This window comes from Martes martes, assembly GCF_963455335.1.
Source record: "Martes martes genome assembly, chromosome: 11".
In the NCBI taxonomy this organism is placed as follows: domain Eukaryota; kingdom Metazoa; phylum Chordata; class Mammalia; order Carnivora; family Mustelidae; genus Martes; species Martes martes.
This window is the reverse complement of record NC_137899.1, coordinates 36,353,847-36,375,438: the sequence shown is the minus strand read 5'-3', so window position 1 is coordinate 36,375,438 and position 21,592 is coordinate 36,353,847. Positions and strand designations below refer to the sequence as shown.

The 21,592-nt window shown below is 36.8% G+C and overlaps 1 protein-coding gene across 1 annotated transcript; it reads right to left on the bottom strand.

Annotated features, from left to right (window-relative positions):
- Positions 1 to 504: 504 nt before the first annotated feature.
- CLDN12 (claudin 12) lies at positions 505 to 10,857 on the bottom strand. The gene is made up of 3 exons (XM_080818856.1): positions 10,769 to 10,857; positions 9,413 to 9,501; positions 505 to 3,836 (listed from the first exon to the last, which is right to left on the bottom strand). Exon 3 carries the CDS (start codon positions 3,805 to 3,807, stop codon positions 3,073 to 3,075), a length of 735 nt encoding a protein of 244 aa, XP_080674982.1. The 5' UTR covers positions 3,808 to 3,836; positions 9,413 to 9,501; positions 10,769 to 10,857; the 3' UTR covers positions 505 to 3,072.
- Positions 10,858 to 21,592: the final 10,735 nt, after the last annotated feature.

Below are 21,592 nucleotides of genomic sequence, written 5' to 3'. Positions count from 1 at the left end.
CTCCATTTTCAAGAACACAGACCGTTAGAAAATTCCACTGATGAGGCAAGAGGCAAATCTGGCACACTAACTTCACTCAGTGTTTTTTTGGTGGAATGTTGAAACAGTCCAGTGAATTCCTGGGGACTACTCTTAGAAATGGATGAAGGGTCTTGATGCTTCTGGAATAATAGATCCATGTTTTCTAATTCCTTTCCAATTGCTATTCTATAAGGCTTTAAATGGGGCTGTATCTTTTTCAATTTACATACATTTGAGAAACATTTCTCAAAATAGTTTATTTATTGATTTATTTACTTTGAGAGAGAGTGCACGTGTGAGCGGGGGTGGAGGAAGGGGAGAGAATCTTAAGTAGGCTCTATGCTCAATGCAGGGCTCAATCTCATGACCCTGAAATCATGACCTGAGCCAAAATCTAAAGTCACTGAACCAACTAAGTCACCCAGATGCCCCTCAAAATATTTTACCTTAAACCATTGAGGAAAAGGATAGAAACAAAAACTTGTAAAAATACATCTTTTAATAAACACCAAGAAATACAGTGCAGTTTCACTGAGGTTTTACATTGCAGTTTACAACAAACATTATCTATTATAGTGTATAATTACAAGTAAAGGAAACTCAGAATTTTTTGTGGTTTTTTTTTTTCCCTCCCATGGCTGGATAAACCAAATCTGGTGCATGATACCACATTTAAAGTTTGTTTCAAGCTGGCTTCCATAAAAGGCCCTTAACATTAATAGCTTGCAGCAACTACAACAAAAAACATATCCCCCATCACAATGATAGTCTGATGAGTGCTCAAAAATTACTAAAAAGGACTGTAAATACTTGCTTTCCTTTGATGGCTTTGAAGAATAGCTACTGAGAGCAAATCTGAAATATTAAAGACAATAAGGGAAACGTCTGTTTCTTTTGCCTAGTGTATCCATAGTAAATACTAATTTGAGACTACAGATTATGAAAAGACTGCAAAAGATCCTTATAGAAAAAGCTGCACATTTATATTTATGATCCCATGGACTAAAACCTGTCTAGTGTATTAATGGCTGAGTCTACTTTTCTTTAACACTGTTGATACTAAGAACAGGAAGATGGTAGAATTCTTGACACTTCTGGACAAATTTAGTGAGAGAGAGGACTGATATTAAATAGCAAAGGAGGAAACTAATATTAATCTTAAAATTAAACCTGCCATTGTCTTGGAGTGATCAAGATTCAGCTATGTCTGAGAAGAGTAAAAAGGAATGGAACTGAAGGTAATCAGAAGCTGTAACTAAAAAAACCATAGTTTTGCATGCTTTATACTAATGGCATTTAAAAATTATACAATGGAATTATTTGCTATATACACAAACTAGTGTTGTAATTAGGAAAAAAAGAAAAGTAGCACTTACATCCACAGAAGTACCAGAATCATATCCAGATTTGCAAAGAGGCATAATAATCTGTTTACCATGCAACTAGTGGTTTGTGGAATTTGTAATGGTTAATATAAAAAAATCTTTATGAACATAATGCTAATGTATAGCAAAGTATACCAATTAAGTCAGCAGCTCAAATTTTCATAAGGGTAAAGACCCAATATCCCTGAATTTCTAAGAATTCATTTCAGTATTAACACAGGTGCATCTAAATGTTACCCCATTAGAAGAGATTTTAAATACTCCTTCCTCTTCAATACATCATCATACTTTCAGAGGTGAAAAGGGAACAATTTAATTTCTTTACCACTTTTGCCCATTCTCATGAATCTGATATAGTGTTATTATAGTGTCTAGGCTAATGTAGGTGCTCTAAAGGATCCAATGAACTGAATTTCTAAGCTCCAGAATATTGCTGATATTGTACAATAAGCCTGTCAGAAAGTCATGTCTCTAGTTGAAATATATTCCTTGATCAATGACTGAGAAATTAAGACCAGCTGCCAATAAAGTAAGACTGTTTCCTAACTGTTAGATAACAGTTTGATCTTCTTTGTTATATTAAAATTTCTTAGTGGATGGGACCGGATTTCATACTTTTCATGTATCCTCTATAGCACCCACTAAAGTGTGGAGCAAAGATATATGCTCAAGGAAATAATCAGTGACGAAGGCAGGAACTGAATCAAGAGTGAACGTGGTCAAGGTGAAGCTATAACTTACTTCAGTCATCATTCAAAAGGCAGTCCAACAGAATGAATCTCTGATGTTTTCAGTGAAGAATAGATGCTTGTCCCCTACCACTGTCTAAAAGAGAACAAACCACTTGGGCCTCTTTCTTTGTCTCTAAGAGATTATACAAGGCCATGAATACTACTTGGTGGATGCTATCTGGAAAAAAAAAAAGGCTTTTCTGCCACAGAGGGGAAGCACCGATTCATCACATGGCCCATTTTAACTCTAATAATACAATTTATAGAATCATTAACTTTTGAAATTATGTTAAATGTTATCCATACTAGTAGATATTTAAAATGTTATGCTTATTCTCTCTGACATCACTTAAAATGCATTTTTTAAAACACTGCCATGAGGTAGAAGATAAGGAATGCACAAAAGAAAGTATCTTCAAAATATGAAACTCTGTTTTATATAATTAGCCCCGAGAGAGAAGTAAGAAAAGTTACAGCCTTAAGCTGGTAGACTGACTACTGTTAAAATATTATGCTTACCTGAAAGAAATTTCTTATATTTGAAATTGCCCTTTCTTCCCAGTTTAAGGTATTATATAAAAAGGACAATACACATTCTAAAATACTCATAAAGATCACGTACAATAGCCTCTCTTAGTCTTCGTATTTTACTTTACCATGTTGCTCTAAAATACCTCAACTGAGACACAGGTCCTTTCCACTTGAATAACTGATTAGATATCAATATAGAGGTTAAAAATCTTTCTAGCATAAGAAGCAAGATAAAATGATTCACATTTAAAATAATGTACTTTTCATAAAACTAGCAGCACTTCATTCTACCAGGATATACAAATTTGGCTTCATTGACTGGTCAGAAACAAAGGAAAATGTATGTGGGTCCTTGTACAAGGGAAATGTGAGGCTACAAGTTTTCTCTGAGAACTATTTCCACATTAGGTGGTGTGTGAAACTACTGGAATGTCAATTTCGATGGCAGAGAGGCGGGAGCGTGCTGAATAGGGCTGCGAGTAGGTATGCATACTGGGAGGATGGGAGTACAGTGGCTGCCAGAATGGAGAAGGCAAAGATTTGCATGCACAGTACCAAATAAACAGTAGAAGGGAAGTCATATACAGGCCCCCAGCACTAGCCATAGTGACATACACTGCGTAGTCAAAGGTAAAGACTGGCTCAAACTTCTTGTTCAGATGAATGTTATAAAAGATGACCCAGATGGAAGGGGAGAGGCTCACAGTACCTGCCAGGAAAAACAGCAGCCCAGCCACCAGGTGGCAGCCTGCACTATTGACCAGGCACTTGGCCAGTTTGATGTTGGGCACTGAGGACCTGAAGGCCGTGTTGCACATTCCAATCAGGCAGAGCAGCAGGGCACCCATCGCAATCAGGATGCTGAGAGGCAGGGCAAACTGGAGGACCCGCAAGTCCAGCTGGTCAACTGATGAGTACCAGGTAGTATCATACATCAGGCAGTCACTGCTCCCATCATATCGGGCACACTTCACCCACAGGCCAGTGTACACAGTCAGATTCTTCTCGTTTCTGTTGAATGTGATCAGTCGTAATTTCCTCCAGTTGGGAAGCAGAGTCCCCGCAAAGAGGCCTGCTACCGAGGCGATTCCACACAGGAAGGAGAGGACTGTGGCTGCATGGACATCCCGACAGCCCATGGCAGGCAGGCTTGTGCAGTACTGTCAGACTGGGGGGTGACACACAAGAGGACACATCATGAGGGGACAATAGGAGAGCATAGCAGGAAGGGTGGTGCTGATTGGCAGCACAACTAATGATGTCAATACAAAGAGGCAAAGTCTGTCCCTGTTTCCTGTGTACAATATGAAGGTATATAAACACATGTGCATGTGACAGCAGAGCACAGGAGCACTCACCTATTGGTTGCCAGTGGCTGCGTCAGGGAATGACCAAAGATCTGAGGTCATTGTACATGAGTATTTTATTTCCCAGCAAATCAGAGGAACAATCAAAATACTTTCAAATCCTCTTAACATTACATATGAGTCTCTCAATTGTCAATAATCACTCATTCAATAATTCACATCTACCAAATACTTTCCTGTGTCAGCCACTCAAATATATAGAGTCAAAGCACTCATTAACCATCAACAACAAACACCACAAATTCAGCCTCCAATGCTCATGCGAATGTAAAATGAAACTAGCATGCAGCTGAGGTGAAGGTGGCTCATAAAAGACAAATATGTAAGAAAAGAAGGATCACAGGACAGCAGACTGGCTGAGGGGAGGACCCTGACTGGGTTCCAATTCCCACTTCCTCACTTACTAGCCAAGTGACCTTGGGTCAGCTATAGAACTCTGTGATTCCTTTTCCTCATCTGTAAAATGAGAAAAATAACAGTACCTGGCTCACAGAGTTAAGTATTCAGTGAGTTAATATACTGTTCACTGCTTAAAACATGTTTGGCACGCTGTAAGAGCAATTCAAATGTTAACTACTTCTTAGCACTCAGTGACCAGCTCAGTGCCTGGCACACTGGAGCAGTTTAAAGAGTATCGCTGAATAAATGTTAAGTAAGAAAAACCAACATCTCATTCCTATATACTAGCATACTGGATAATTACAAAATGTAAATGAACTCTCCAGTGAGTTAGTCAAATGAAAAGAAGAGAACAAAGATACTTGAAATGACTCTGTTCAACTACTTCCTGGCTGATTCAAGATGACTTGCATGCTTTTCAAGTTATTACACTTGTGGTTATTGGTTATTATACCATTACTGCTCATATAAGATGAAAGCACAAATTCCTGAAGTAATGACAACCTATCTCTATTAACACTATTGTAAGAAAAAGAAAAAAGTAGCCAGGCCTTTCTTTCATTCCAAATTAAAAGGCTGTGTTCTTTTTCTGCATGTGACGAAGTATAAAGACCAGTATCTAGTTCAGCTTTAATTTAAGAGTTTGAATGCACTCTCCAAACACCACTCAAGTGCATTTTCTCTGCCTTCTATCACACCCCCAATGAGGCAACACAACAGACCAATAAAGTAGCACATTTACTTTTTTTAGTCAGATGATGAAGGAAAAAGGTTGAGAATATTATTGTTTCTGAATACAGTATGTGTTCAGAGTACCTATGACCCTCTGCAAAGTCAAATATTATCTGCTGTGATGGTGGAATAGCATTTCCAGGAGTTCAGGGGCCAGAACGAAGACCAAAATGCTAAACTGGGTTAGGACTTGATCAAATGTGTCTGAATGGGAAGGTACATTTTTTTTTTTAGAAAACAACATATCTGCATATTTAATTTGGTGATATAAACTAGGAATAATTTTACTAGCAGAAAATATATAGGTATGTACATACCTATATAACTGTACTATATAAAATCAGTTTAAGTACAAGTGAACCATATTTCAAAGTCCTCAAGTTAGGCATAGTTTTAGGTTTTTCCATTAATATTAATTTGCTACTTGTTTATCATGTTGTCTTCTGTCAATATTACCAGGAGTAGCAATTACTTACAAATATATTATTTACAGATGAAAACAAATCAAAGGAATTGTAGTTGTAATTTATATTTTTCATGCAAAATGGGGAGAAAAACTATCTTGCTTAATTTTAGCAACCAAGCACCTTGTTTCAGTAATGGAACTGTGGTTCAGGTTTGAGGATGTTTACGCTGGAAAAGGCTACTAATGATATCAACCTCCAAAATGTAGCTTCTTACTACTTTTTGCTCATTTACCTGTCTCCCCCATATGCTGTTAGCAACTTGTACAGTGCCTAGCATGTAAGTCATTCTAGGAATATTTGAATAAATGAATACTGGCACTGTTCCAAGACCACAGTAACTCACAAAGGTAGGCTACTGATAATGCAGAACTGGACAAAGAAGTAGCTATTACCAAGTAGTAATTCATTCAACAAATCAATTCATTCAACTCAGGTATTTACTGAGTATCCAGCACATGCAAAATAGTTAGGCCCTGGAACAGCTGAAGATACTAAGATCTGGAACCTGCTCCAATGCGTTAACAATCAAAGTGAGAGAAAGAATATGCTGTTCTATGAGGAGTCAGTTATGCTGAGAGTGAATCAACTGTATGATTACTACATGTTAAAGGGTAATTGTTAAATATCAAGCAGAGTGAACCAATTAGGCACCTGTTCATAAAAAATGTATCATCCAGGGTTAGAAAAAGACTAAGCAATGAAAGAGAATGATGATTTGATTAAAGCTGTGAAGACATAAGAAAAAGGTTCCCTCTCTTTCTCTTAAAGCTTCAGAACTCTTTTAGACAATGTACTCACAGTTCTAACCCAGTCAAAAATTCCCTCTTGCTTTCAGAGATAGAGGTAAAAAACTTGGGAGTATCAATAAAATTGAGATTTCTCCAATCAAGCTGCCTTGTACTACTAATTCCTACAATGCAAAGGGGATGAGAAACAAGATCAGATGAATAACTTTACTATTATAAATAAATTCCTGTAATTCTTAGGTTATAGACTATCAAATGACACTAATGAGCAGAGGTGGGTCAATATTTACTTCAGAATCAAGTGTGTTCAAATTTATCCTGCATCAAATCAACACCAATGTTGTATCAGTTGCCTGAACTTGCCTTTACTGAAGCATCATTTGCCCATATCCCAGAGATTGACTGAAAAGTTCTAATTTACACAGCCAACAAGGATACCATGGTATTTCTTCAGAAGGGAAATACTATTAACCTCAATTCTTTAGCTAATTTCAATCTCAGTGCTGGAATTAATGTCCTTGCTCTTTATAACCTTCTCTGGCTACTTTCCTTATGACCTGTTCTTAACTCCACATCTGCATGATCTGGTAAGTCATGTATCTCACTAGAGGGATGAGGAATCATTTCATAGGGAGATGGAATATAGTTACTGATTTAAAATTGGAAATAATGCTGATTCTCAGATTAGTATTTGTTCATATTAAGAGGGTGAAAGATCTCTACTCTTGTCCCATGCCAATTAATTTTTAACCCAAAATAATTGTTTCAGATGCAAATCTGATTATTTCACTGTATTTCTTTCTTTCTTTTTTTTTTTTTTAAAGATTTTCTTTTTAAGTAATTTCTATAGTCATTGTGGGGCTCAAGCCCATAATCTGGAGATCAAGAGTTGCATGCTTCACTAGCTGAGTCACCCAGGTGCCCCTCACTACATCTCTTACTTTTAATGCCTTCCTAAATTTCAAAACTTTTTAAATTTCTAAATTTCAAAACTTTTCCATGGTTCCCAAAGATTCAAATCCCACCATCAGTTCCTATCAAATTCAAATTCTCAATCTCCTTATGTATCACTCTCCCATCTAACATGTTACAAACTAAGTAGCCATACTGTTTTTCTTCTAACTCTTCAAATTTTGTAGTTTTATATTTGGCTAAGGACTTTACTTCATGCTATTTTTCCTTCTAGGACTTTAATTCCATTCTACTCTTTGCTTACCTAAAAGGTATTCATTTTTCTAATTTTCAGGGAGGCTGGCCCTAAACCTGTTCTCTCCTCCCTTATTCTTAACCTTCCCCCAGCCCTGGTTATACACTCTGAATTCACCTTTGTACCTTCTCTTTGGGAGCAGTGATTATGCCTATAATTCCTTGTTTAGTATTTATCTTTCTCACTAGGCTGAATTCCAGGATGACAGAGAGCCTTCTCTTTTATTCACTGTGTCCCACACTGATACACAGAAGGCACCTGATTTGTTAAATAACTGAACAAACAAACAAACAAACAAATGTAAGGTCCATATGGGTATGGTCAGGATCCAGAGAGAAAGTTACAAATCTGCTCTGTTATCAGTTTCTTTCTTTCCTGCTTTCTTTCTTATTCATTCATTCATTCATTCATTCAATCATTCATATCCTGTGTGTTTGGCAGCCTCCAAGTTGCTTCTAGACCATGCCCTCCACTTTCCATTCTTTATTAGCCAGTCTCTCCCATTTTTTAAAACAAAGTTCATTTTCTTCTCCTAAAACAGTCCCCTAAAAATGAGACTATTCCCAAGTATTTACATAAATACTATTCTTCCAAAAATACATAACTAAGTTTGGCAACACTAGTTAACTTTCACAGTGGCAAGGAGTCAATCAATTATACCTGTGCTGATTCTCATGTTTTCAACTCAATAGGTTTGTTACTACTGGATATACCCCCCCTTTTTATTAACAGGTTAATATATCAAATTAATTTCTGTTTATCCAAGCAATACTATTTTTAGAACAAAACAATTACTTATATTTGTATTTGTACTTTCTTTTTAATATAGCAATGGAGAAAAAAGATAAACATCTTTTTGCCATATGAAAATCTCTTTTTGGAACTGTAGAAAATGTGCCAGGTTAAGAACACACTAACAAATCTAAGTAGCACTCTAGAACACAAACTAGGCAAGAGCCTTAAGCTGTGTCAGATATACAGATATCTGGGCTTGTTGTGAGTGGCAACTTGATATTATAGCCCAGGCAATCAAAGACCCAAATGCCAGTCACAACCTACCATTTACACACTGGGCAAGGCATCTACGTCCTCTGAACCTCAAATATGTCATCTGTAAAATGTTCCCCAAGGTATGTGTAAGATCATGAATAGTAAAGCCCTTTGTAAAACAGAATATGGTCATAAATTTAAGTTTATAATGATTATTAGTAGGCTTATTTATTTTCTTTAGTTAGGAACATGCTTTTCTTCTGGATCTCAGCAATCAATCACAGATGATTACAGCCATGTAACAATAATAACAGAGCATTCTCTATGGAGTAGTTACTGACCAAATCAAATAAGCACTCTGTTTCAAAACAAGCACTTCACATTTGTCATCTATCTATTTCATGGTGATTTTTAGAAGTAGATGGATAAAATTTGGAAAACAGTTAAAGGTTATCAAATATGTCATTTTCAAATAAAAATGTTTTCAAAAAGATACCTATCCTGTGGTTTTGAATAGCATTCAAAGAAGTCTGAGGCAGGAATAATACCTAACAGCTTTAGGAATTCACAGACCCACCACTATGTAATTCTTTCAGGGATAATCCGGAATAGTTATATGAGAAGACATGTGTAACAGCAACTACATTACTTCTTGATGGTAAGATGAGCAGTCCCTTTTACCTGTAATTGAGTTTTCTTAAAAACTACAGGTTATCAATCACTGCTCTCACAAAGGAGGTCTATCATAAAACTTCATTTTCTTGAACAAGAGAAAAACATGACATCTGATATACAGTGGAAAAAGGAAAAGGAGTAAAATCAAAGGATGTACTTACTCTTTGAGGTACTTGACAGGTCTAAATCAACTTTAATCAACTTAGAAGAAATATATGCACATCTGAATAGACAGAAGAGATGATTGGGCCTAAAGAAATAGGAAAAATGTCCTAAATAAATAAATACAGTACTTCTTTAAATTATGTGTGTGTGTGTATACACACATGCATAAACACACACACACACACACACACACACACACACACACACACACACAATGGGTTTTTTAGATTCTATCCAGGACGAATAAGGAGGCCCAAGGAAACACTGTGCAGCTAGTTGTCTTGGAAGTAAGACAAATTCATTGTTTCTTTTGTACTTTTTAGAAGGATACGGAAAACAAAACTAGGTTAAGTTGATCTGCACTGTGCGTCCTAAAATTTGCAACTAGAATGCTTTTCTGAGTTTACAGTTTCACCAACGGCTCAACGTGCCATTTAAATATGTTTCCATAGATCTATTTTAACCATCAACAACTTCCTTTTCGAGTACTATTTATCACAACAGGTAGGATGAGGATGCTAACTTATAAACGCCAGAGAACTTCCTGGATTAAGGCATTTATCACTGGCCCCATTATTATGCAGAATGCCGTCCTCAATAGTCTCCCCAGAAGAGATTTCAAATTATGATTTTTTTCTTTTCTAAATGTATGTTTCTTAAGTTGGTATCATGCATAACTGGTCACTCCCAATTAAGGGAAATTTGTTTTACAATTAAAAAGACACTAGGATCCCTGAGCTTTCATTCTAAGCGGGGTTACCAAGTCTGGCCTTTCTCTAACGTGGTAACCGGCCCCTTCCAAGGCCGATTACACACAGCTTGGGCTTCAGAGTAAAGCAAACCAAGCTTCCAGCGCAACCCGCACTCCCCTTCCTCTCCTTTCCTTCCCTTCGAGCCCTGCCCTTAGGAGCACCAGAGCTAGCAGAAAGAAAGAGGGAAACAGCGGGGGGAGCTCTCCTGGTTAGAGCCAATAGAAAGGGACCGCAACAGTGACTGTTACCGCTCTCGGAACAAGCCCACCCCTGCAACACTGAGTGGGTTTGAACCGCGAGCAGGTCATCATTACACAACCAGCTGGTGATTCAAAAATAGCAACCTGCAGCTCCTCACCGCACACTCCGCCGGCCAAGCCCAAGCCCTCGGCTGCTCCTGCAAGACATCTCGACATTTCCATACTCCTGTGTACACAATTTTTTAAAGCCTTATAAAATATCTCCTCATTCAATTTTCACGTCCACTGTCGTGGTCAACAGTTTTCAGTGTCCCTGATTCCCTTCGATTTAGCTATTTTACACAAAATCCTCAACGACTTATGCAAAAGATCCCCAAATCAGATTCTTGACCACACCTACCTGTTCCTCACATCCAAGACATTTCACTCTCCCACACTGATGAGCTTCTTAGAGCGTCTCCCTCTCAGCTTCCCAGGAAGTGCGTTCCTAGCGAGCCACCCCGGAGGCTTCTGGGAGCGTAGTCTGGTTTTCCCGAGGCCCTACTCAGGAATGCCCTGGATAACTGGAAGACTACAATTCCCAGAATCCACCGGGCCGCGGCTGCGGCAACATCCTGCGATCGCCTTCTGCCTTTCTCCCCCACCTCCCGCCCCCTAACTCCTGTTGCACCGTTAGCTCCGTCCAGATTTGGGTTACAGGTGTTTAAAAAAAAAAAAAAAAGTTAAACGAAACAAAACTAAAAAATAGTTTGGAGTTGGGTACCCAAGTAAATATCTCCTACTAAATGTGATCTCCCCGTAAGGTTTGTTTTAACAAAAGTGCTTAAATACTTTTTTCCACAAAGCGTTTACCAAGGCACAAAGTAGAAAAGCTCAAACTCTAGAATTGATTTTGAAAATGTTCAAAGATACAGAGAACTTGAATAGTACAATGGACACCCATATGCTCACTTTCTGGATTCAACAATTATCCACATTTGCCACATTTATCTTATCTCCACTTACGTTGTGATCACTAAGGTGATAGGCATCATGACACTTCAGCATCCTTAGTTTTAAATATTTAAGAACACATTTAACTGCCTACTTTAATATGGGGTTTTGCTACATATTAGTTGGATGGCCTTGGGCAAGTTACCTCTCTGAGGTTATCTGTAATGAGGATAATAAGATTACCTCCATCATAGAATTGTCTTGAAAATTAAGGAACTATATACAGGCAAAGCGCTGAGCACATAACTAGCTATTAGATATTTAAAATAACTTTACTCTTCTGCACAATTTCAACTATCCTGTTCCTTTCTTTGTGGCTTCTCCTAAATATGAAGTACTGCATTAGGAATATTGGAATTAAAATAAAGGTTTCAGAAGTCTTGTATAGGGCTGATGCATTTTACATATATAAAGGATGTGGAAGTGTCACGATGCATACTAATTTCAAATGGCCACACACACAGAGATAAAGTAAATGTGGCAAATGTTGATAATTCTTGAATCTAGAGAGAGGAAGTGTATGGGTGTTCATTTACTGTTCCAACTCTCTGTATCTTTAAAAATTTTCATGATAAAAGTTTTATAAAAAGCATCACATTTTAAACAAAAGTAAAGGGTTACATCCATCCTTATCCCACTCTGCCCCTGTACTTAACTTGGGCAAGTTTAGTAGCCTTTTTCTGGCTCAGGGTCTTACCTGTAGTAATAATGTTATCTATATAAAAAAAAAACAATAATGGTAAGGATTAAGTGAGTTACTACTATAGAGAAGTTTACAACAGTGTCTGACGTTGTTTTTACCATTTTTCTTTTTGTGTTGCTCGAGGAACTTTTTATTAGTGATGCAAAAGGGGGAAAGGCTACTATCTGTCCATTATAACACCTTCTCATCTTCCATACTGCTTCAGAAGATGGATAGAGTTATCTAAGGCCTGAAGCAATCCAATCCCAAAGCTAGACCTAGAAATGTAATTATGAGAAAGAAGGATTGGGGGTAAAAGGATCTCTGAGCTCAGGCCAGCCAGATGGATGATGGCAATATGACACAGCATATCTCACTTCTCTTCTCTGAATTTTAATTCTTTCATCTATAAAACTGAATTGAATCCAATAACTGTGTACAAAATCATTTTACAACTTGGTTCCCAATCACAATGAATTAACCTGGTTAGCAGACTTTGGCTGGGATGTATATGTAGTTGATTATAAGGATTAAAAAAAATAATAGCACCAAAAGGAAGGGATGGGCTATTTCTAAACTTATTGATAAGTTCACATCTATGGTTAGCCTGGCCTTTGGTATAGCAAAAATAGAACAAAATACTTATGTACCATAGTGGGACTAGATTTTTGGAATATCATTCTCAGAAGTGTTTTAGGTAAGACTTTAGATCAGCAATTAACAATCCTGGCTTTCCATTTTTTTTTCTCAACAGAGAAAACTCATTAAAGAGTAAGTCAAATCTTAAAACAAATTCACTGCATTATACCACCACCAAAATTCTACAAGTATCTACTTACTATATTAGTTTTCTATCACAGCTGTACCAAATTATCACAAAGTTCAGTGGCTTAAAATAACCACAATTTATTATTTTACAGTTCTGGTGGCCAGAAACCTGAAACAGATCTTATTGGGCTAAACTAAAGGTGCTGATAGGGCTGTATTTTTTCTGCGGGCTTCAGGGGAGACTGTTTCCTTGTCTTCTGCAGCTTCAACTACAGACACCTGCATTCCTTGGCTTATGGCCTCCTTCCATTCCCAAACTCAGCAATAGCTGCTCCAATCTTTCAACATCTAAATCACGTCACTCTAATATTCTTCTGCATCTCTCATCTTTCGAGAGCACTCGTGATAACATCAGACCCACTCAGACGACCCCAGATAATTTCTCTATTTTATGGTCATCTGATGAGCAGCTGAAATACTCCCTTGCCATGTAACAGAATGTATTCATAGAGTCTCTAGATGAGGTTTAGGACATCTTTACGGGACCATTATTCTACTTGCCACAGTCACTAATCACTTCTTTCTATTTGAATCCAAGGGTCTTTCTGGTCTTCATTCTCTTCCACTTCCTCCGGGTCCACATTGCACAATTCTGATTGCCTCTTTTTTCCCTAAACTCTGCGTTCTCATTTTTGGAAACACCAACATTTCTACTTCTCTTCTAGTTTACCTGATTTGTTCCCTGTCTGCCTGTTGCTTTCACTTTCTCATCCTTACTCCCCAGTTCTCAAAAGGCTCTGTCCGGGGACCTTATCAATGAAAACTTCTTCAGAGGGCAACCTGTTTTTTTTTTATCTCCCCAAATCCACATCTGGCTAAGACTTTCCAAAATTTCAGTACGATTTCTAATTACCCCATATGATTAACTATTATTACTTTAACATTCTCCAAATATAAAATAATTGTACTGCTTATGTCTTCCATCATTCCTCATTTTGTCAGTGGTTTCCCCTCTCTTTTATTTTTTTGTTATCTTCTTTATACCTTCTACTCAAATTAGGAACCACACCCTGATTCTTTCTTTGAAATATCCATTTTCCCCTTATTCATTACAAAGAATTGTCATAATCCTATTTAAAGCCTTCACCTTGGGGCGAATGGGTGGCTCAGTCAGTTAATTGTTAGACTCTTGGTTTTGGCTCAGGTCATCTCAGGGTCATAGGATCCAGCCCCACATGGAGCCTCAGCGTGCAGTCTGCTTGACATTCTTTCCCTTTTCCCCTCCCTTCCTATCCCCACCCCCACCCCACCACTCACACGCAAGCTCATGCTCTCTCAAATAAAATCTTAAAAAAAAAAAAAATGAAGCCCTCAACTCTTTACATTAAGATATGTGCAACCATTCCCTTACATATATATTAATGTCAATTTAAAAATAACAGAGAACACTCAATATTTATTACATCCCAAGGATGTTTTCTATGAAATTTCTGATTTAATCACAATAAATCCATATTAATGACAAAGAAATTGAGACACACGAGAGATTAAATAAAGTGATCGAAATCAAGAAGTCATAAGTGGAGGATATTCCCAAAAGGTTGCTGTCACCACTCACAACTCTTCAGATTCAGGGCAGTCTCCTTATTTTGGATTTCTGTAGCTAAAACTTACCCTAAACGCTTACTGAAGCTATTCCTGAGGTTGGAATGTCTTCCTACTATCCTTTCTGCCCAAATCCTACCTACCTTCCCCCTTGTCTGAATAATTTTATCTTCTGTAAATTATACACATCAACTCCAAATGGAAACTAACTGGCACTTAATATTCCCTTTTTTGTGTTAGTCATATCTCACCACAGTACTTCCAAGTCCCCAACTGAAACTCAACAGATACAGATTAATTTAAAAACCTCTGGGGGTGCCTGGGTGGTTCAGTCGGTTGAGTGTCCAACTCTTAGATGTTGGCTCAGGTCATGATCTCGGGGTCTTGAGATCGAGCCCTAAATCAGGCTCCATGAACAGCAGGGAGTCTGCTTGGGATTCTCTCTCTCCCTCACCCTCTGGCCACCCCCCATGTGTACTCTCTTTCTGAAATAAATAAATACATCTTAAAAAAAAAACCTCCCCACTTACTATTTTTTAGAGGAGCCTAGCAAATAAAAAATAATAACTATCTATTAGTTGGGAAGTATAGAGAGAAAAATAAGTAAATGTTACAGGAAGAATGTGTTCCTCAAAAATTCCAATGCTGGAATCCTAACTCTTTCAATATACCTCAGGATGTAACCTTATTTGGAGACAGGGTTTTTATAAAGCTAATCAAGTTAAAAAGAGGTCATTAGCAAGACTTAATCCAACATGACATTTCCTATGAAAAGGAAAAACTTGGAGACAACCACACACACACACACACACACACACACAGAATACCACGTAAAGATGAAGGCAGAACTGGGGTGCTGCTTCTACAAGCCAAGGAACACTGCAAACCACTAGAAGCTAGGCAGATGACATGAAAGAGAATCTCTCTCAACAGCCCTCAGAAAGGACCACCTCTGCCAGCATCTTCATCTCCTACTTCGAGTTTCCAGAATTGTGACACAATATATTTCTGTTGTTCAGTTTGTGGTACTTTTTAAAGTAGCCTTAGCAAACTAATACAGGAAATAAGGGAAGAAGTTTCTGGATAATCAAGCAGTGAGCTGTCACTTTAAAAATGGTTGGGACTTTGTTGTCTACCATAAAAGAGGAAGGGTGACCGCACGTTTCCAGTATTCTTTAATAAAGTGGTGAATAAGGGGAAGGAGGGAAGGAAACTGTACAAAAGAATTGGCTTAAAGCAGGATAATTGAAGGCTTTTGCCTATAATTACATTCAGGTGTTATAAATCTTTGTCATGTACCATGCCTCTTACCCTCTCCTTCGACCACCACTATTTTTAACCTAGTTTTTACAGATAAACCTGTATGTTAAACTTTTGATGAATGTGTTACAAATTTGGAATTACATTAGTGATTCTTTGAAGCAGGCGAGTTTTTCTGGTTTCTATTTTTATAAGACAGGCCATGTGTGCACATTATATCATTCTTATAACTTCTCTTGACCTCAAGGTAGTACCAGTTCATGTTAAGAGTTGTTTTTGAGGGGCACCTGGGTGGCTCAGTGGGTTAAGCCTCTGCCTTTGGCTCAGGTCATGATCCCAGGGTCCTGGGATCAAGCCCCACATTGGGCTCTCTGCTCAGTGGGGAGCCTGCTTCCTCCTCTCTCTCTGCCTGCCTCTCTGCCTACTTGTGATCTCTCTCTTAAAAAAAAAAAAAAAAAGAAAAAAAAAAGAGTTGTTTTTGAAACTGAGCCTCAAGTATTTTATAGTACTCTTATTTCTCCCCCTTAGGACTTGGTTGACCAGAGGCTTTTACACTGTCACTTAATCACATGGCAAATCCACTGAAAGCCAGAAGCTTCTACTCAATGCCTGCTCTTGATTTAAAGTACTTCCAATCTCCCTCAATTTGCAGCAAACCATATACAAATAAAACTGAAGGCATATTTTAGATCTATTATCATATCCTTTTTCTTGGGGCGCCTGGGTGGCTCAGTTGGTTGGGCGACTGCCTTTGGTTCAGATCATGATCCCAGAGTCCTGGGATCAAGCCCCGCATCAGGCTCCTTGCTCAGCGTGGAGCCTGCTTCTCCCTCTGCCTGCTGCTCCCCCTGCTTGTGGTCTCTCTCTGGCTCTCTCTCTCTCTGAAAAATAAATAAAAAAATAAAAGAAATTCATATCCTTTTTCTTAAGAAAATTACACCATGGTCTTCTTAAAGCCTTTCATATTGGAATAATACCAGTCATAACGTTTGATAACAAATAAGAAAATGAAGGCACTGGTCAGAAGATATTGGCAGCTTCAGAAAAATATATGAAAATATGTGCCTTTGGGGTGCCTGGGTGGCTCAGTCATTAAGCATCTGCCTTCGGCTCATGTCATGATCCCAGGGTCCTGGGATCGAGCCCCGCTTTGGGCTCTCTGCTCAGCAGAAAGCCTGTTTCTCCCGCTCAAACTCCCCCTGCTTGTGTCTTTCTCCCTCTCAAATAAATAAATTTAAAAAAAATTTAAAAAAAAAAGTGCCATGAGCAAAGGAAGCTTTGTCCTTTGCTTTCAACTTCAATCACTTAAAGTTTAAAAAACAAATAGAAAAAGCTCCAACTTTGGCATATATTGCTCCAAAATTACTTATAATATAAACTGCATTTGCTGTTCTTCAAATTCTAAGTATTTCAGAGGACAGGATTCAAATAATAGCTATGCTTCACATAGCTTAGTATCTGGGGCAACCCAATGAATTTAATTTCTATTATAAATACATTAATAATATACACAAAGGTGACTGACTGCTTCCCCTGAAGTCTTCCAAGTACCCAACAACTATTAATTAAGCAACAGTCATAAAATAAGAAACAGTAAAAGTACAAAAATTAGAACTGCCTAAAAGTAATGATTGGTTATGGTCAGAAATGGTAGTTGAAACTGCACTTGGCTTTTTCACACTTCTGACAGCCAGCTGAGGCAATAACCCACATCACTCCTGAATTATCCACAGAGAAATACTACAACTCTCCAACATACATGCTTTTCTTTCTTTTCTCTTTCCTTTTCTCATTTCTATCACCTACTTGATTTTGTTTTTCCTTCAACTGGCTTGTGACACCCACTTAAAGCTAAGAGATTTCTCTGATACTTTCCTTCTCCTTGCCAAACTCTAGTCACAAAAAACCAAAAAACCAAAACCAAAACCAAAACAAACAAACAAAAAACCCCAAACAAAATGCTTCTCTGACATAGCTGTTTAAGAAAAGAAATAAATTTTTCATTATTATTTAACTTTGCAGGAAATATTACAGCATGTTGTCTGCCAACATTTGTTAACTATGTTTATCTAAATGGCTTAATTCCCAAGGAATAAACTCTTGTAAGGCAAAGACATTTTTAAAATTATAAAATATAGTACACTCCCCCAAAAGTTAAAAACACTCAAAACAGGGGTGCCTGGGTGGCTCAGTCAGTTGAGTCTGCCTTTGGCTCAGGTCATGATCCCAGGGTCCTTGGATCTAGCATTGCATTGGGTGCCCTGCTCAGCTGGGAGCCAGCTTCTCCATCTCCCTCTGCCCCTCTCCTCTCCACTCCTTCTTGTTCTCTCAAATAAAAAAAACCAAAAACCCAAAACATCCATTTACCTAATTGTAAATGACCACAAGGCAATATAGTATGTGTTTTTTTTTTCATTTTTGCTGAATTCTTTATTTTTTTTATTAACACATAATGTATTACTTGTTTCAGGCGTACAGGTCTGTGATTTATCAGTCAACACAATTCACAGCACCAAAAATATGGAATGCTCCACGAATTTGCATGTCATCCTTGTGCAGGGGCCATGCTAATCATCTCTGTATCATTCCAATTTTCGTATATGTGCTGCTGAAGCGAGCACAATATAGTGTGTGTTGAAAAGAGATAATATTTGTGAACAACTCAGTACATTGCCCAGCATATGGAAACATTATTACTGTGTTAGATATTATGATTACTAGCACAGACCACGTACTCAGTTTCTCAATTTGTTTCACTTGTCTATTCATAAGGAGAGACAGATTTAAATTAAATTTGAGATACTCAAATGTTTAAAAATATACTTTAAATTCAACTCACAACTTGGTCTTCAAACAAAACATTTCCATGTTTTTGAAATAAGATGTCTTCTGTGTAAGGTTTACAATTTAAACCACTGCTAATTTTCATTTCATTTTTTAGCTATAGTTTGTAAGCTAACTTATGCTGCTTCTTTGAAACATTTAAAAAAATTTATTACATATGCATTTTTTTAAAAAAATAGCTGTCACTTATTACTTATCTGTTTATTTATTTAAAGTAAGCTCTGTATCTAATGTGGGGCTTTGACTCAAGACCCTTAGATCAGGAATTGCAGGCTCTACTGACTGAGTCAGTCAGGCACCAGAAACATTATTTTTAATGTAACTTAATGCTATTACAAATTTCTAGAGGGAGCTTACCTTTGTTAACTAATTTTTTTATCTGAACTCTGCAAACCCTATGAAACTACTTAGAAAATACTCCATGTGTTTACGTACATGTTGGCAAGAAAAGAAATCTTTAGCTTTCATTAACTTTCTCAAAAGAATCTCTGTAGTCCATCCTCCCAAAGCTAACAAACAATGAGCTAAGACATACAACTTTACAAGAAAACTAACTAGATAAAACCTGAAATAAATACCCTTGACCTGATTTTTCCCATTATGAAGTTTCCCCCCGATTAAATAATACATGCTTATCACTTAAAAGAAAGCATTAGGGGCTTCGGGGTGGCTCAGTAGGGTTAAGTGGCTGACTCTTGATTCTGGATCAAGTCATGATCTCAGGGTTGTGAGACAGAGCCCCACACAGGGCTTTGCCCTCAGTGCAGAGTCTGCTTGTCCTTCTTTCTCCCTCTCCTTCTACCCCTCTCCCCACCCATGCTTACTCGTGCTCTCTAAAATAAATAAATAAAATCTAAACAAAACCATTCATTTTCTATAAAGTTCATTTTGCTATGATATGAATAATATGGATATATATTGCAAAAATAACAATATATTTTGGGAACATTTTTATTCATAGGTGAAATCTTTGAAGCATGAATCCAGCTTCACAGTATAATACACTTAATACTTGACAGTATCTGGCTTGTAATTCATGATGGTAAATCAATCTGACACAAGCTCTTCAAGAACTACTGGGACTTGGTAAAAATACCTTGGCTATTCAGTAATATAAAAATTAAGTCTTTCAAAAAGTATATATATTTTGAAAGGTAAAAATGAAAAAAAATCTTGCTTAAGGACAAAATAAATGGCATCTGAGATGTTAATATATTTTAAAATAAATCTTTAAATTCTTAAAATGTACTTTTTGTAAAATAAAAAGGGATCCAGATTTTCTCCTTCTGTTTAGAATAAAAATCAACTATCAACTTTCATTAACTAGAAAATACAAATCATGGAACATTTAGTGAGTTACATAACACAATGCTTCATTTAGTTGTAGAGTAGTGACCTGGCCATTACTGACAAATAAGATGTAATTCCTCTTAATTCTCAGCACATATCTACTATCCTTTGCCACAGCAGAAAATAAGATTATGGTGTCAGAACTTCAGAAATTCACCTGATGAAACTGTCCTCACATTGCTACTTCTTTATATTTAGGAAATAATATAAGTTAAGAGAAAAATGATACTAAAGTTATAAACGTAAAACATACCCAAAATGAAACATGATCAGAATGACCAGTACAGATGTTCAAATTCCGAATGCTCTCCTCACTCTTACTTCTTTGCTGTAAAGCAGGACCAGATTATTCTAATCGCCTGCAGTTTCTGCTATTGAATGTGAGGTCCATAAGGGCAGCAGGTCCTGTCTTCAACACTGTACATGCTGTGCCTTGCACAGTGCCTGACAGATGGGAGACACTCAATAAACACCTGTGCAATGAAGGAAAAAGAAATACAAAAAAGCCATTGATCTGGGGCCCTGAATGGGAGGTGGGAGTGGTGAACCGAAAACAGAACAAATAAAAGTGAAATAATACTTGTAAACACTCATTCACATTGTCACATCAGAAGAAATTTAAGGAGAACAATACTGACATGATTTTTATGTAATACTTATAACTATATGTAAAGGCTTCACTGAGGCTTAAATTCCAAAAAAATTTCTAATAATTTAAAAGTAGCTTTGAAGAACTAATTTTAAAAGCTCATTAACTTGCTACTATTTAAACAACAACAAAAAAACCCAACTCAGAAAAGGTTTATATAATGAACTCATTTGAGTAAAAAGATAAATGAATTAAAAAATTCTGCTGGAAATAAGAAACTATTAACAGTGGTTTTCTCTGGGAAGGATGGGAGGGCCCAATGCAGGAAGATGGTAAGTTATTTTCCTTTATATGCTTTTTTGGGTGGTTTATGTTTTATTTCTTACAGTGAACATATATATTTTATAATCAAACTAATGAAGAGAAAATGTCCGATTTGTATTTCTGAAACACAGAAATTTAGAAATTTTAATATCAATATACTGATGATTGATAATATTGTTTCAAATCTGCACTTCCTATTACTTCTCTTTACCAAAATATGAAAACAAGACATATTTGAGTGCAGGAAAATGAGACATGTACCAGACTGTTCCAAAGCAGGAAAAAAGATTTATAATTAAGAAAGAAAATTTTCCAAAAGGTGAAACTATAATCATCTACCTGCTGGTTTCTGTTAAATATTATCAGTGATCTTTATTATTACTGAAAATACATTAAAATTTAGGGTATTGAAGTTTTCCCAAAAAGGTAACTATTATATAATTAGTAGAACCAGGTACACGACAGACTCAAAAACAAACCAACAAAACCTTGTTGCTCATTTGAATAATATTCTAGAGAATGCTCTTCTGTTTATATATATATAAATGATCTCACTAGAGATGTCATAACTACAGGAATATCAGAGGATTTTATTATGGGTAGATTGGCCATAAAAAATAAGTTGTCTTTTCTAGGTCTTAGTTTTTTTACTATCTATACACTTAACTACAAAACAAGAAGGTATGGTTCTTGAATGATGGCATTTATAGCAGAAGGTTAATAATAACTAACCTTCTAAAGAATACATGTCTGTAGAAAAACTTTCAAATGAATATAATTTCAGTATCATTTAAATTTTTTTTAATTTT